Source organism: Pecten maximus, chromosome 4 (assembly GCF_902652985.1).
Source record: "Pecten maximus chromosome 4, xPecMax1.1, whole genome shotgun sequence".
NCBI classification, from domain to species: domain Eukaryota; kingdom Metazoa; phylum Mollusca; class Bivalvia; order Pectinida; family Pectinidae; genus Pecten; species Pecten maximus.
In genome coordinates this window covers 32,922,946-32,941,959 of record NC_047018.1, presented here as the reverse complement: position 1 = coordinate 32,941,959, position 19,014 = coordinate 32,922,946, and the positions used below count along the sequence as shown (strand labels likewise).

General features: G+C 35.0%; 1 protein-coding gene across 1 annotated transcript in view; it reads left to right on the top strand.

The window, feature by feature from the left end:
* Window positions 1–29: 29 nt before the first annotated feature.
* LOC117325877 overlaps window positions 30–19,014 on the top strand; it is a 36,849-nt gene continuing 17,864 nt past the window's right edge. Inside the window, exons 1-9 of the mRNA XM_033882376.1 lie at window positions 30–133; window positions 4,273–4,378; window positions 4,651–4,845; window positions 5,768–5,898; window positions 6,342–6,450; window positions 8,017–8,177; window positions 13,913–14,035; window positions 15,277–15,388; window positions 15,884–16,065. Of these exons, the coding sequence (XP_033738267.1) occupies window positions 125–133; window positions 4,273–4,378; window positions 4,651–4,845; window positions 5,768–5,898; window positions 6,342–6,450; window positions 8,017–8,177; window positions 13,913–14,035; window positions 15,277–15,388; window positions 15,884–16,065 (1,128 nt within the window). The 5' untranslated portion in view covers window positions 30–124. The remainder of the gene's footprint in view (window positions 134–4,272; window positions 4,379–4,650; window positions 4,846–5,767; window positions 5,899–6,341; window positions 6,451–8,016; window positions 8,178–13,912; window positions 14,036–15,276; window positions 15,389–15,883; window positions 16,066–19,014) is intronic.

Sequence of the window (19,014 nt, the reverse complement as noted above, 5' to 3'; positions counted from 1 at the left end):
AATAACTGGGACAGTTGTGATAACGGTACCGGGTGGATAACGTGGTTAACTGAACATTAGTTGATACTTTGGACGTTCCATAGTCCAGGCTCATTCATCGCAGTGGGCTGCTCTGTTCTTCAAAATGGCGCCGGTAAGTCCTTTACATCGTTAAACCATATAAAACACTGTATATGTTGATTATAACATGCCAAATTATGTAAATTCCTCTGCGTTTATCAATATCAAAGAAATGTGTAAAACTATATGTTGTTGTTTATAATCGATAGAGGCTTGCTTAACACTTTTATGTAATTATTTCAATTGATTCCCGTGTGTTCGCCTATAATTCACGATTTCGTGATGGTTTTCTATTTGTGTTCAGATATATGCTATGGAATATCATATTGCAACATAGTAAAAACTACATCAAGGATAGAAACTTTTGAAAATGACAATTTGAAAATTAAACGCAAACAAATATTTCATGTGACTATATCCCGTCCCGCAATGCCGTAACATCAATGATACAACTGTATTATCATACATCATTCTGTTGAGGCAATACCTCATATACTTCTACTTTGTTTGGTGTATTGAATATATTTAAATCGAATCGACGAAATATTTACGCACTGAAGTGTGATAGTGTACGAAAATCTGAGAATGAAATTATATTTGTTTGACGGCAAACTAAAGTATAAAGTTACCAATCAAGATATATTAGCCATGCGTCTCAATGGAAGTTGGTGTTTTGTAATGCATTAAACGTAAGCAATCACGGTAAATAAATGTTACCCTTTTCCATTAAACATGTTCGACCCAGTTCAACATTACCTCTCGAAGTAAATGCTACAGTTTCATTCAGCGTGTCCAACCCAGTTCAGTAGAAATACCTACACCCCACTCCCCCACCTCCCCGTAGGCCTGTAACAACAAATGTCAGACTAGAGGTAAAGCTACAGGTGACACTACTTTATAGTCTACTAAAGTTTGTTTTAACTCCGTCGACATTAATTAATGTTAATTGTTCCTTACATACTCTATCAACTGGTAATCTTAATAGATTGTATTGGTTTCAATGCAATGTTACGTTCGGTGTTTCTTAACATACTAACTACATATAGTGCATATTAGTTGAAATTTCACATCATTGTTGATGTTTCTTAACATACTAACTACATTAACATATATACGTGTATATTAATTGGAATTTCACATCATTGCTGATGTTTCTGAACATACTTACTACATATAAGTGTATATTAATTGGGATTTCACATTATTGCTGATGTTTCTGAACATACTTACTACATATAAGTGTATATTAATTGGGATTTCACATTATTGTTGATGTTTCTTAACATTTGAATCGTTACTGTTACTACGTGATATCGCGGCTACACAAATATCGCTTACGGAAGAATGGTGCTATCTTGGGTAACTCGACTGACTCTCAGTCTGCAGAGCGGTAAAAATCACTTGTGGGACTAGAGTACTGTATAAATGGCTGCTGAATCCGCTATTGCGTTTGAAATGGCGTTGGCAATGTCTTTACACCACTAAATTGTCAACCAAAAAACTTAATGGTACGTTGTATGCATTGCAACTTGTCATAATTTTCAAACAAATTAAGTTAACATAAAGTATTCGCTTAGTCGTTGTCGGGTGAATCTGACTTAAGCACACAGTTGTGTGGGCTAAACAATGCGTATTAAACGAATATCCAACCCAAACACTGATTCAGCTGTTTCCTGATATAGGACAGTTGTATTTGATAATTGATTACTCAATCTTTCACCCAAAACATTTTTCTCTCATGAGATAAAACTTGATTTTTCATTCCAATATCTAACGGAACAATATATTGAAGTTCATTTTTTTCTTATGCACGTGTCGAGACATCGCATTGTAATTATGGTAAGTATGACGTACATTAGTTTGGTGGATGTCTCCGATGAAGTAGAAATCATGGTCTTATTCTCCTTGTACGTTTCCTAGGGTCGCCATGGTAGATCTGTATTTTTGTTATTATTTTGCCCTTGTTTTAACGTTGTTGAGCTATAATTAGGGTTTAGTTTTTATGTTGGTATTCTCTGTTGTTTTTATAATGAAATATTGCCTTCACAAGGACGAAAACTCTGTGTCCACAGCATCCATATAAAATGTAAGATGAACTATTCTCGAACACAGAGTTACCGTTCCTTTACAGCACACTTTAGCTAGGTACGATTTATAATGTCCATAATATGCTTGGACCACAGGTTCTTGACACATGAGATCGGTAACTAATATGTAATACATAGGCCCTATATCTCTGATATTACATATCATTGACCTATCTCATGCGTCAGGAACCTATGCCTGGACACAATCATCTCGTCTAGACGTTATGTATCACATGGGTCTTACATATAAGTTTATATGTACCACCCCATATATTATATTATTTGTAACGAACCCCTGTGTCAAGACTGAAGCAAAATTTCCGGCTTGTTAAATATCCAGTTGACACACATTCACTCAGAAAATGAGTATTGTATATTTTCAAAAGTTTTTATTTCGAAAACGTACTAAAATTTCTCTATTGCTTTCAATGTATCTGTTTTCGTGATTTCTCGAAAACGGCGAACACATAACTTTTTGAAAATAATAACTTTCGTACAGCATAAATAAAATAATTAATTTACATATATTTCTTCGTCGACATTATACGATAATTTCCTTTGCTTCAAGGAGCCATTTCACCATTTGCAAATTGATGTTCTCTAGGTATTTTGTCTATCTAGTGCAAATTTAACAATTGTTCTATTATATGCTAGTATACTAACTCATGCATCCGTGAATATAACTTTTCTCGGTTGAGTTGATAAATCCTTGTATCGACCTAATGCAAAGTCAGTAATTGTATAGTATTGATATCAGTAAATGCTTCATAACTTCATATTTCTGATGATTATATCACAACGTAACACATATATGCGTTATTTATTTACAGTACTAGGTAAGCGTTAGATAGCCCCCATATCTGACCGGTACATATACATACTACATAACTTATCGTCTGATGGGATACTCTCGCGACACTCCGCCGTATCAGATTGATAAAGATATCACAGTGCTATCTTATAGATAGGTTTATGCATGTGCTGATTCACATGACATTTAACACTATGTAAACCGATATCAAACAGTATTTATTTAAAATTATACAACTACCTTATATAGGAGTAGTGTATTTATATTTTGTTAGCATAAAAAATATGCTTTCTCAAGAACAGTGTTGCCCTCAACACCATTGGATTACAATAAGATTTTGTATCCCTTGACATTCTATCATCAGATATGGTCATTTATGCATGTGTTTGGCTAGTGTGGTGACGACTTTAAAGTGTTACCTCACTGAAGTATACTGCGGAAGGTATCCATTAGTACACCTCACCCAGTCACATTATACTGACAATGGACGGACCAGTCCCACCGAAATGTTGAGTGTTAAGCAAGAACAACTCCCCTTTATAGAGACTCTGGTATCTTACAGCCAGGGGAATGGATATAAATCTGTCCTCACAGGGGCGAACGCTCAACTGAATGTCAAAAGGGGGACGTTAGGAAGTTGACAGTTGTTGGGGGGAAAAGAGAAACAATAAGACCCAGTTTAGTTTAGTCGCCGCTTGCGATCAAGCATTGAGGGCAGCAGATAGAATTCTTATCCTATTATCCTTACCTGCATGGCAGTGCTTAGAGGAAAATGCGTGGAAAAGAAAGAGTATTTAGAAGAGAAATATAAATTCCCGAGTGTTACGATATAAACATGGTTTCCGGTATCTCCTGAGCAGAAGACTGGCGCAAACTTACGAATCTGTAGACATGATGTATTAATAGCCTGTTTTACTTCGTTATATAACACGTAAGAGGACGCAGAAGGTATTGTATATCATGAAACGGGGTCAGATATTAGCAATGGAAAAGTTGATGTAGATGTTTACAAACGATAAACACTTCATGCGCGATCGAAGACACTCGAGTGTAAATTGATATCAACTCGCATAATTATATCACGTTTTCAAATTAAGAACCGCGGCAGTTACAACGAAATATTCCAAACGCAACCATAACACATTCCTATAGTCTTCGTCAATCAACAAATTGAAATTGTAATTGACTTCACAAATCTTTACCTCTAACTTCTCATTGTCTTCCTCAGTATGCACCTCGTTTGATAGTGTGATTAAAGGAAGATATAGAAAGTTTGTTATTCGATATATTTTACACAGCTAGTTGTTTTTGCAGGTATCCGCATGGATCTTGGTTATGGTGTGGCTTAGGATAATTGACAGTGTTCTTAGCCAAGGTCCCGTCTGTACTCCAACAACTGGCGCTACACCAGCACCAACTGGTAACAAACACTCCTCTTGTTGCTTTCATTTTTTCCATTATCACATTACTATTGTTCTATTTATCGATATATTTACTTTGTTGTTTATTTCTCTCATCTACTGTCATGACTTGTTAATCGAGTTATAACAATAAAGTGTCTTTTGGAATAAAACTTAATTTCACCATCAGTAATTTTACTTCTGTGTGATTTCGAAAGGGAATAGAGCTTTGTGTTCAGATATAAGATTATAACATATCTGTATCGGTTAATGATTATGTAAACATCAACAGACCCGCCATTCCCCCAACTACCACAGACCTTCCAGACAAGGATAGAGGCGACACTTGAAGACAAGAACTACACTGTGTCGGCCGAGGAATACTACGACGGAAATAACAACAAGGCCACTCTTACCATGTACAAGGCTGGCGAACAGTTCAAACTTATCTTTGATTACACCAATAACCAGCTCTTCTACGCCTATCGTAAGACATCCATTCTTTCAAGTATATATTATAAGTATATATTATAAGTAAGTATATATTATAAGTATATATCATACTGTAAACGTTCGTAATTTGACACACTCATATTTTACCGCAAAACCAAATTAAAACAGTTTGGCGGAATGATGAATTAGCACACCAACAGTGATTGTCAGAGAAACCAACGTAGATAAGTGCTATTAGCGCAATTGTAATTTAGCGAGAAGCTTCCAGTGCGAAAAACGCTAAAATATGGTTACCGCTAAAATGTGTAAGTTTACAGAATTTAACAATCTTCAACGTGTCTGAAGGAAATATCTTTCACTTCAAATGAAATAATAAAAGTTTTGCCATATGGACTATACATGGCATTCATCATACGATGAATGCCCTATATGTTTCTGTTTCATCTGACAACTATATGTCATACGTCAGTGATTCAACAGAGATACAATATCAATTGTTATCGCATACATCAAATAATTGAAGATTGTTTTTAGGAATTTATCTATGCCATTCTGGTATTTAGTACTGTGCCATATCGCTGTTGCATTTATTTGATGATTAATGTCTACCATTGAAATGTATCCTAATCACCTGCACCAAACATTCGTAGAATGCCTTTGGTCTTCAATAAAGTTTATAGTAAGATATTAAACCAACGCTGACCATCAACCAGGTGACTTCAGTTTACCCATACATGTATCGCTGATTCCGAAAAATAATCCTTTATTAAACTGTATTACAGACAACTCACCGCCAATTGACCATTGCATAGAACACTTATATTTGTAAAAAAAAAAAAAAAGAGCTTATATTGTAAAGATGGCAAAAGTAATAAAATGTATATAATGTACTTGTAGTATCATTTGATAATAGACGCAGCCTAGCAGAATTAATCACATTGACATTTTTTTTCTAGCTGACGGTTCCTGTAAGGTTGACAACTTGACCGCCGATAGCAATAACATTCTATTTGGAAACAACGAACAAGGTGGCAAAATTCATGTTTTCACTACAACCGGAGTACTTCATTTCTTACAGGCAAATCAGGTATGTCTAAAGAACGAAAACCAATCACAGGGAAAACATTAAATAATCTATAATGTTTATCTCTTAATTTGATATTTATGGAATTCATGGTATGCAATTTGTATTCTCTCCTTGCTAATACATAGTTTTAAATAGAATTTCTGTAAAAGAACCATCTCTACAGTTAAAAAAAAAGCAACCCGTGAATATTAGAAAAATTAGATGATCTGAATAATATATTGGTTATTATGAGTATCACAGATTTCAGTCCTTGAGAATTTCGATACTGAATGATCCGCCTTTAAATCTTTTAACACAAAACGGTAAATCCTCTCTATGCACAAGGCGAAACCTGACATAGAGGAATAACAAACATATTAACAGTAGTCCATTGTACGTTAATAACATCAAATCTCGTTTTCGTAGATGTTTGTTGTGTAATTTGAAGAGCGTTGTTTCCGTAGATATACATGGGACGTAGTACGATTCGAGGCATACAGTGTGACCATTGGAGGACCTGCACACAATGGCCTGTCTTGAACGCCACCTTTTGGTTAGATTACTATTTTACAAGTATGTATATGTATATTTATTAATGTGTCCATTTTACATGTTTCGAGTCACTGAATAATAACACCTTTTTATCACAACGTTTGGTGATGATGCATGTTTAAGTTTCATAACACGCCCTGTCTGTTATACTAAATTCGTGTTTAAAGATACTTTTTACTCATGTATATTTTGTATACTCATTAAGAAAAGTTTTCACAAATCGTATATTACATCTTTTATACTGTATATTTTGTATACTCATTAAGAAATGTTTTCACAAATCGTATATTACATCTTTTATACTGTATATTTTGTATACTCATTAAGAAAAGTTTTCACAAATCGTATATTAAATCTATTATACTGTATATTTTGTATACTCATTAAGAAAAGTTTTCACAAATCGTATATTAAATCTATTATACTGTATATTTTGTATATTCATTAAGAAAAGTGTTCACAAATCGTATATTAAATCTATTATACTGTATATTTTGTATATTCATTAAGAAAAGTTTTCACAAATCGTATATTACATCTATTATACTGTATATTTTGTATATTCATTAAGAAAAGTTTTCACAAATCGTATATTACATCTATTATACTGTATATTTTGTATATTCATTAAGAAAAGTTTTCACAAATCGTATATTACATCTCCTATTATACTGTATATTTTGTATATTCATTAAGAAAAGTTTTCACAAATCGTATATTACATCTATTATACTGTATATTTTGTATATTCATTAAGAAAAGTTTTCACAAATCGTATATTACATCTCCTATTATACTGTATATTTTGTATATTCATTAAGAAAAGTGTTCACAAATCGTATATTAAATCTATTATACTGTATATTTTGTATATTCATTAAGAAAAGTTTTCACAAATCGTATATTACATCTATTATACTGTATATTTTGTATATTCATTAAGAAAAGTTTTCACAAATCGTATATTACATCTATTATACTGTATATTTTGTATATTCATTAAGAAAAGTTTTCACAAATCGTATATTACATCTATTATACTGTATATTTTGTATATTCATTAAGAAAAGTTTTCACAAATCGTATATTACATCTATTATACTGTATATTTTGTATATTCATTAAGAAAAGTTTTCACAAATCGTATATTACATCTCCTATTATACTGTATATTTTTACGCAGATTAGTTCAATATTTTCATAATTACACATGTTAAGAAAGATACTGACAAATCGTATTTTGCTTGAGGTTTTGCATTAGAAGAGTGTTTTGCGGAAATTAGTAGATTTTCACAAACGACATATTATATAGGATATCCTATAATAATGAATATTTTTGTGTTAACTAGTTCAATCTTTTCGGAATGATTTACATGGCAAGACAGGTTTTTTACGAATGACATTTTACATTGGTTCGCCTTTTAGAAGATTGTTTGCGTTAATTAATACAATATTTAAATAATTCTATACCTGTTGTTCATAAATCGTATTCTACATTGAGTTCCCAATAAAAATGTATTGTTTTGTACAAATGATATAATAATCTAAGTATAAGCTTACATACATGGGTTCATTGTTGACCATCAGCTCAGCAGTGGGTAAACCCAGCCGGATGGCCACAGATACCTGTTAGAGCAGAGGTTACTGGATCTAAGAAAATGACTGATGGAACCTATGTACCATTTCATCACTTCTACGACTATGCAAACTTCCGAGTAGAAATTGACGCCACGAGTGACGTATTTCTGGTAAATACCGTTTACGTATTCTAATATACATATTCATACGTTGTCCTTGATGATGTCCTCGTAATTGTAAATTTCCGTGTTGTTGTTAAACACTTCCCAAGTCTGATTTATTTTCTTACTGATATCTCAATTATTGATATCTCTGTACTGATATCTTTATACTGATATCTTTATACTGATATCTCTGTACTGATATCTCTATACTGATATCTCTATACTGATATCTCTATACTGATATCTCAATTATTGATATCTCTGTGTACTGATATCTCTATACTGATATCTCTATACTGATATCTCTGTACTGATATCTCTATACTGATATCTCTGTACTGATATCTCTATACTGATATCTCTGTACTGATATCTCTACTGATATATATATACTGATATCTCTGTATACTGATTTCTCTGTACTGATATCTCTATACTGATATCTCTGTACTGATATCTCTATACTGATATCTCTGCACTGATATCTCTGTACTGATATCTCTGTACTGATATCTCTACTGATTTCTCTGTGTACTGATATCTCTGTGTACTGATTTCTCTGTACTGGTATCTCTATACGGATATCTCTGTACTGGTATGTCTGTACTGATATCTCTGTACTGGTATCTCTGTACTGATATCTCTGTACTGATATCTCTGTACTGGTATGTCTGTACTGATATCTCTGTACTGGTATATCTGTACTGGTATCTCTTTACTGATATCTCTCTATATGTATCTCTGTACTTATATCTCTGTACTGATATCTCTGTACTGATACCTCTGTATATGTATCTCTTTACTGATATCTCTGTACTGATATCTCTGTACTGATATCTCTGTACTGATATCTCTGTACTTATATCTCTGTACTGATATCTCTGTACTGATACCTCTGTATATGTATCTCTTTACTGATATCTCTGTACTGATATCTCTGTACTGATATCTCTGTACTTATATCTCTGTACTGATATCTCTGTACTGATACCTCTGTATATGTATCTCTTTACTGATATCTCTGTACTGATATCTCTGTACTGATATCTCTGTACTGGTATCTCTGTACTGATATCTCTGTACTGGTATCTCTGTATTGATATCTCTGTACTGATATCTCTGCACTGATATCTCTATACTGCTATCTCTGTCCTGGTATCTCTATACTGATATCTCTGCACTGATATCTTTGTACTGATATCTATGTATATGTATCTCTGTACTGATATCTCTGTATTGATATCTCTGTATTGATATCTCTGTACTGGTATCTCTGCACTGATATCTCTGTACTGATATCTCTGTACTGATATGTCTGTACTGATATCTCTGTACTGGTATCTCTGTACTGATATCTCTGTACTGGTATCTCTGTATGGTAGCACACCACAGTAAGACAGCCTGGCCATGGGCAATTTTTTTGTTAAGCAAATAACTCCTGTATTATGATATGTATAAAAAATGAAAAAATAAATGTACACTATAATTGGTATATCCAGTATGAAGTAGTACATACAGGCTTCACATTTATTAAAACAAAAATCAATAAATTGGTTCCGGATTTTAAATATCCGGATTTTCCGAACGTGTGTTTACACAGGAAATTTAGTTTGGCCTACAGCGCAAAATGGAAGCCCACAGAAAAGGTAAGATAGCGGAAAAACTTAATTTACAACATATGTCCAAACAAGATTAATTCTGTCTTTGGGATAGAGATATTTAATTTTAAATAGGTTTCAGAAAAAAAATTGTTTAGAGAATTGTGCCATTTTGGGTCAAATATCATAATATTTTGCAATTTTTGAGAATTTTTTAAGCTGTTACCATGGTATTCACAGCTCTAAAAATCACAGAAAATATCAGTTTACTTATCCTTCAGAGCTCTATTAAAATTGCAAATGTTGTACACATTTCAAATATATATACTTTATTAGAGGTTATATGTAAGGTTAACTGGCAATGTTTACATATCTAAAGCATGTGCCATATTTTTCAGAATTTGGCATTTTTACTGTACACTGCTACCTTATAAGGGCTGAAAAATGTTATTTTTTGGAAATTGTGCTTAATTATGCTTGATTAAGCTTCATTTTAGTTCATTATTGCTCAAAAATGCATAAAAACAATTTAAAACTTGTTTATTATCAGGCTTGTCATATTAGAGGAATCAAGGGAGGTAACTCGCATATTTACCCATTTTAAGGGTGGGTTAATTAAGCATAATGTTAATGAGTCAGTGTAAATTGAAAAGATATTCTATGTTTTATAACAAACCCAAAATAACTTATTGGGTATCTAACAAACCATATAGACTGAATTCTGGTTTGTTTTACCTGATTTATTACCCCGTATCCATGGAAACTATTACAGTAAGTGTTATTTTTTGAAATATTTGGTGAAACCATTATTTTCAATTTATTTATACATTGGTAAGCATGTAATTTCAATTGATGGAGTGTACGGTTGATACAATATTGTCAATTATTGTCACTTCCTTCGGTAAAGCAGAAAAAATAGCATTTTCCGCATAAAATGGGATCAGCGGACACTTTCATATGATCATTGGTACATATCTGAATTACCGGGGTGGAAACAGATGACTGTGATGTCATAGGCATGACATTTTGAAATCTTGGATGTCATGTCATGATTTATCAGTTAGAATATTGCATGTGTTGCTAAGCTGAGGTTTGGAAAGAAATTTGGTTATTTATTATGACACCATTGAGTATTTATGACGTCATAGATACCATCTGATGACATCATAGTTACTGATGACGTCATGGTAACTATGACGTCATATTACAAGGCTAAATTTGATAGTTGTATAGTATTTTTTGCTTGATTACATGCACAGAGACTCAAAGTACCACATTCAACTCAAAACACAACTTTATTTAAGAGATATACAGAATTATGGGAGTTTTCATCTTTAAAATTACCTCCCCTTATTACTGGATTGGGAGAAAAAGTTGTCAAAATACACCTCTCAGGGAAATCAGCAATACTCGGTGACTATTAAAGATACACAGTAACCTGATATGTCATTTTGTTCGTCGGAACATATTCTAGACATTCATGGGCTTTTTAGTAAAATTAGAATTAACAAAAGTGATGTATAAGGTAGCACACCACAGTAAGACAGCCTGGCCATGGGCAATTTTTTTGTTAAGCAAATAACTCCTGTATTATGATATGTATAAAAAATGAAAAAATAAATGTACACTATAATTGGTATATCCAGTATGAAGTAGTACATACAGGCTTCACATTTATTAAAACAAAAATCAATAAATTGGTTCCGGATTTTAAATATCCGGATTTTCCGAACGTGTGTTTACACAGGAAATTTAGTTTGGCCTACAGCGCAAAATGGAAGCCCACAGAAAAGGTAAGATAGCGGAAAAACTTAATTTACAACATATGTCCAAACAAGATTAATTCTGTCTTTGGGATAGAGATATTTAATTTTAAATAGGTTTCAGAAAAAAAATTGTTTAGAGAATTGTGCCATTTTGGGTCAAATATCATAATATTTTGCAATTTTTGAGAATTTTTTAAGCTGTTACCATGGTATTCACAGCTCTAAAAATCACAGAAAATATCAGTTTACTTATCCTTCAGAGCTCTATTAAAATTGCAAATGTTGTACACATTTCAAATATATATACTTTATTAGAGGTTATATGTAAGGTTAACTGGCAATGTTTACATATCTAAAGCATGTGCCATATTTTTCAGAATTTGGCATTTTTACTGTACACTGCTACCTATTGATATCTCTGTACTGATATCTCTGCACTGATATCTCTATACTGCTATCTCTGTCCTGGTATCTCTATACTGATATCTCTGCACTGATATCTCTGTACTTATATCTCTGTACTGATATCTCTGCACTGATACCTCTGTATATGTATCTCTTTACTGATATCTCTGTACTGATATCTCTGTACTGATATCTCTGTACTGGTATCTCTGTACTGATATCTCTGTACTGGTATCTCTGTATTGATATCTCTGTACTGATATCTCTGCACTGATATCTCTATACTGCTATCTCTGTCCTGGTATCTCTATACTGATATCTCTGCACTGATATCTCTGTACTGATATCTATGTATATGTATCTCTGTAGTGATATCTCTGTATTTATATCTCTGTACTGGTATCTCTGTACTGGTATCTCTGTACTGATATCTCTGTATTGATATCTCTGTATTGATATCTGTACTGGTATCTCTGTACTGATATCTCTGTACTGGTATCTCTGTACTGATATCTCTGTACTGGTATGTCTGTACTGATATCTCTGTACTGGTATATCTGTACTGGTATCTCTTTACTGATATCTCTCTATATGTATCTCTGTACTGATATCTCTGTACTGATATCTCTGTACTGATATCTCGATACTGATATCTCTATACTAATATCTCTACTGATATCTCTGTACTGATATCTTTGTACTGATATCTCTGTACTGATACCTCTGTATATGTATCTCTGTACTGATATATCTGTACTGATATCTTTGTACTGATATCTCTGTACTGATATCTCTGTACTGATATCTCTGTACTGGTATGTCTGTACTGATATCTCTGTACTGGTATCTCTGTACTGATATCTCTGTACTGATTGATATCTTTGTACTGATATCTATGTATATGTATCTCTGTAGTGATATCTCTGTATTTATATCTCTGTACTGGTATCTCTGTACTGGTATCTCTGTCCTGGTATCTCTGTACTGATATCTCTGTATTGATATCTCTGTACTGGTATCTCTGTACTGATATCTCTGTACTGGTATCTCTGTACTGATATCTCTGTACTGGTATGTCTGTACTGATATCTCTGTACTGGTATATCTGTACTGGTATCTCTTTACTGATATCTCTCTATATGTATCTCTGTACTGATATCTCTGTACTGATATCTCGATACTGATATCTCTGTACTGATATCTCGATACTGATATCTCTATACTAATATCTCTACTGATATCTCTGTACTGATATCTTTGTACTGATATCTCTGTACTGATACCTCTGTATATGTATCTCTGTACTGATATATCTGTACTGATATCTTTGTACTGATATCTCTGTACTGATATCTCTGTACTGATATCTCTGTACTGGTATGTCTGTACTGATATCTCTGTACTGGTATCTCTGTACTGATATCTCTGTACTGATTGATATCTTTGTACTGATATCTCTGTACTGGTATCTCTGTATTGATATCTCTGTACTGATATCTCTGTACTGGTATCTCTGTACTGATATCTCTGTACTGACATCTCTGTACTGGTATCTCTGAATTGATATCTCTTTACTGATATCTCAGTACTGAGATCTCTGTATATGTATCTCTGTACTGATATCTCAGTATATGTATCTCTCTACTGATATCTCAGTATATGTATCTCTCTACTGATATCTCTGTACTGATATATCTACTGACATCTCTGTACTGAGATCTCTGTATATGTATCTCTGTACTGATATCTCAGTATATGTATCTCTGTACTGATATCTCAGTATATGTATCTCTCTACTGATATCTCTGTACTGATATATCTACTGACATCTCTGTACTGAGATCTCTGTATATGTATCTCTCTACTGATATCTCGGTACTGATATCTCTTTTTTTTACAATCAGTCTATAGCTAGTTCTGTATGTAGTGATGTGAAGGTATCATTAACTTGCTATATCTAATATGTCAACAGACACCGCCTGGAGTGGTGTGTCCGGGGAGGAAGCAGACGAGGGCTGTTCCGATTTTAAAAAAGGCATACATTTATAGAGAGGAGATTGTAGCCCCTATAAACAATGCTATAACAGAGGCGGACGTAAGTACCTAAATATATACTGCAACTGTATCAATTTGGTGAACTGAAATTGAGTGAATAACTGGATTAAGTGGATTGAAATAAGTTGAGGTGATGATGAATTGTCGCACATCTATTACTTGCCATAGAAAACAATATCTAGATTCAACAATTAGCTCAATCATAATTTAGTATTAATATTAGTATTTAATATTAATCAATCTTAATATGAAATCCGCTTAAATAAGATTGCCGCAACAATATAAACGTTTGTAAACCAAGTATTTACCGACAAGAGACAAGGATGTAAAGATACCAAAACATTGAAATAAAATACATGTATGCATTATTGAACAACAGAAAGCTACAAAATCATAATTACATTAATAATGTATTATTGAACAACGTAAAACTACATTTATTATGTTTTACTGAGCAACAGAAAACCACATTCCTACATTTACTAGGTATTATTGAGCAAAAGAAAATAAATTTATAATGTATAATGGAGCAACAGAAAAAATGCAAAATCACAATTACTGGGTATTATTGAGCACTGTAAAACTACATTTATTATTTTGTCCTATTGAACAGCAGAAAACTACAAAACAACAATATGTATCATTGAGCAAAAGAAAATAAATACATTAATAATGTCTTATCGAGCAACAGAAAATGCAAAATCACATTTACTAGCTATAATTGAGCAGCATAAAATTACATTTAGTAGGTATTATTGAGCAACAGAAAAATACATTGATTATGTTTTATCGAGTAACAGCAAATGCATATACAAGGTATTACTGAGCAACAGGAAAATACATTATGTATTGTTGATCAACAGTAAAATACAAAAACACATTTACTAGTTATTATTGAGCAACAGAAAAATACTTTAATTATGTATTATTGAGCAACAGCAAAGTACATATACTAGGTATTATTGAGCAACAGAAAACTACATTTACTAGGTATCATTGAACAAAAGAAAACTTCATTTATTATATATAATTGAACAACAGAAAACTACATTAATGTAGACAGCTTGTGATGTAATGCGATAACAGAGTTTTTTGTCAACGACCATAACCCAAACGCTAACCCTTCCGAAACGCATGGTATCTTTCTTTCAAAGTCTCCACGAGATTCCATATTTCGTTCACGTTTTGTCACAGGTTTTAGTGATGTATTTGATTTACGGTTTCCTTTACTCGCCGGATTGCTTTTGTTATACACTTCAATCATATTCTATTATTGTTTAGGTTTGGTATGATGACATGTACAAACTGGTACGTTACGACTTCCGTCCCCAACCTAATACTCCTCCGTACTACAACACCGACGCGGCTTCCGAAATCCACGATTTTAACACCGGTGAGTATTGTCTATCTATCTACATTTTAAACTGCTGCCCAGTGATGAATATTGCGTACTATCACTGTCGAGAATCAAAGGAGTTTTATAAGCCGTTCGATATAGGTGAACAGTGGGACAATCGAGAAGGAGGTATGCAAAGTCTGGCATCAATATATTGGTTTTCTTGTGGTCCAGTATGTTATTTAACGCCAAAAACAATACAGGTTTATTTACTAAAGCCAGTAACATATACACATTTTTTTTTTTAATTAAGGATTACTTTAGGGAAAGTACATACTAACCTAATAACATTTGAATTAAATATGTCGAATGAAAATATACTTAACGGTGTCAACAGTAAAGCGGATGGAGGGAAGTTCATTCGGATTAGATGTTACAGAATCTATAGCAGTTTATATGCATTTCCACGACTACAGTGAAGCTCAGTAATTAAGAGAAAAAACTTCAGTAAGATAAAAAAAAATCGTTATACGACCATTTTTACTCACTTAGGGATTTCCTACAACATGGACAAGACAATGGGCAACTGTACAATTACTCCTATAACAAACACATCCTTCGACGCCAGCATTAACGTCACCACGTCGATAAGTGGCAGGCCGTCATTCATCCTGCAGATGAAGTCACCAGGGCAGTTATTTTACTTGGACAATTCATACACATTTGAAGGCCAGGTCTGTATAGATAAATAGCCCAGACCTCCCCTGCGGATTTTTTTCGTAGAATTTTGTTTCGTTATTATCATTATTACATTGACATGTATGTTTATACTATAATATTGGATAGAATACATTATTGCGTGACGGCTTTGCCCCCTGTCTCTAGAATATTAAAATTATAAATAAAGTTGAGCTTTATGATTTTGGTCCCTAGGATATGTCTGTGTGACGTGTAAGGGGTTCGTTACCAAGTCACGTCTTGGGATTCGAGATATTTACTACATATTACCCTAAGTACAATATATACATATATGTGTTCTGCTATAAGAGCGTAACGCCGCCCGGGCGTAAAAACAATGAGTATGATTGTATCCAGTGGTTGTCTGACCACTACGTAATTATCTATACTACTACCAACAGGGATTCTGAATGCCGCTACCGCGTTACTAGTAAAACCGCTGCAATACGCACTCTGCTAGAGCCTGTGTATATGTTAACCACGCATACAGCACCAGTCCGTCAGACCGCCGTTCTCACTGCTGTTTGCAGCGAGCTCCTGTATGCGCACATATATACACAACAACCCGGCCGCTAGCTATACGTCGGTCAGCCTCCCAGAGTTACCTGTACACTGACCTGCCAACAGTGCACTGCCAACAGTCAACTGTCAGGCTCCTTATCACCGCTGTGATAATATAAGTACAGTACCGTAACCCTGTCAATCCGCTAACCCCACAGTGTGTTAGTATTCCAGCCTTATTCAGGCCCACACTGTTTCCTATGTATATGGTAATGCTATGCAATTCTATAGTATAACGTTACTAGTGTTCCCTGATCTTCACTCGTCGAAATCAGAATCAGAATGGGACCCGAGCAGCTCAGCTCACCTGTATTTATACTAACGAAAGTACCACGTGATTACAGATATCTATGTCTTTTACATGTTTTACTGGGACGTAACGTTGAAGCTTCTGCCGGACGAGGTCTACTTTCGTTTTCCATTTCCCGCCAAAAGACCTACTTTCGCTTTCCGTTACATTACCCACGCCTCCGGGTATCAGTGTCCCCACATACCAATTATGAATAAGTGAAAGTTTTATTGTATAATATTTCAATAACTAACTACAAGGACTACTTGCTCCTTAAACAACTGTCATTTGTTACTGTCACTGGATCTGAACCCCCAACTTCTTGTTGAGAATATTCTGATAAGCTGACTATACTACAAAGTCGCGGTGCCAGCTCGGAGGATGTCTGCTGCGACGCGGGCGACCATGTTCTGGTCCTAGTCCCGAGTCAACGGCTGTATCGACATCAGTGTCCTCCGCTAAGTCCTGGCATTCTGGAACGGTTTTGTCTTCCGATAACTCAAGCCCAGCCTCATCTGCCTGGTGCTTTGAAGTTTCAGCTTTCTCCTCGCCGCGTAGTACTTGTGACCGATGACGCCTCATACGGTCCACATGTATAACCTGTGGCTTTCTGCGGTACCCACAAGGTATCTTGTATGTAACGTCTGTGCATGTCCCAATCACCTTAAATGGTCCCTGCCACATGGACGTTAGCTTCCTAGATTTGCCTGGTTTGACTCTTGGAAAGAAGACAAAAACACTGTCATTTGGCTTGTACTGGTTCCAGTAAGCCTTTTGGTCATGGTATTTCTTCTGCCTCCTCATTTCGCCATCAGTATGCAACCTCACAAAACGATGTGCTTCTTCCATGCGTTCTTGAAGTGTCCACACCCATTCATTCTGAGGTATGGATTTGTCGTCTACTGGCATCTCATATTGTATGTCGAGTGGTGTTGTTACTTCTCGCCCTAACATCAGGTAATTTGGAGTGCAACCCGTGGTTTCTTGTTCAACCGAACGATATGCCATGGTCACGTACGGCAGCATTTCATCCCAGTCTGTGTGATGCTCGTTGACAAATGCACTAAGCATTGTCACCAAGGTTTTGTTGAACCTTTCCACCATACCATCACTCTGGGGATGATACGGTGAAGTACGTGTTTTTCTCGTACCAAGGAGTTGGCACATCTCTGCAAATAACCTGCTCTCAAACTGAGCGCCTTGATCAGAATGGATCGCGTATGGCATGCCGAACCTTGATATGACCTCTTCCACTATCAGAGTCGCAATAGTGGTTGTCTCCATGTTAGGCATTGCGAAACATTCCATCCATTTCGTATAGTAGTCACCAACTACTAACACATGCCGGTTTCCGTTTCCTGTTTCAGGTAAGTCAGTCAGTATATCAACGGCTATACGCTCCATCGGGAAACCTGACTGGACTATTTGCATTGGCGCTCTATTCTTCCGAACTGGATTTTTGCGCCTGGTGCAAATTTCACAGCCGGCAACATACCTCCTAGTATCCCCTTGCAGACCGGGCCAGTAATACCCCTGCCTTATCTTACAGAGAGTCTTACGAACTCCCAAATGCCCTGCCGTTCTACCGTCATGGTATTGTTGAAGTATGTCCCTTCTCTCACCAAGCGGTACTACCGCTTGTAGCGTTGTATTGGATTTGTCTGAGACCCATCTTCTGTATAAAACACCTTTATCCAATACTAGCTGATTCCATTGTGACCACAGGGATTTGATAACGAAGTTCTGATTCTGGATATCCTCAAAGGATGGTTTCTTGCCATCTTTAAGCCATTCTATTACAACACACAGGTCTTTGTCGGATGCCTGTCGCTGTTGTATGACGGAAGATGTTTCTGATGACTGAGGTCCAATGTTCTTGTTGCTGGCAGCTACTGCGGTGTTTACGACACCCCGGGACTGTTTCTCCCAATCCGAACGATACCCACACTGCTTGCATGGTATACGGCTAAGAGCGTCAGCATTGCCATGATGGACTCCACGCCGATGTTCGATTCTCATGTCGTAGGTGCTCAACACTTCTAGCCATCGGGCAAGTTGGCCCTCCGGATCTTTGAAGTTAAGCAGCCACCGTAAT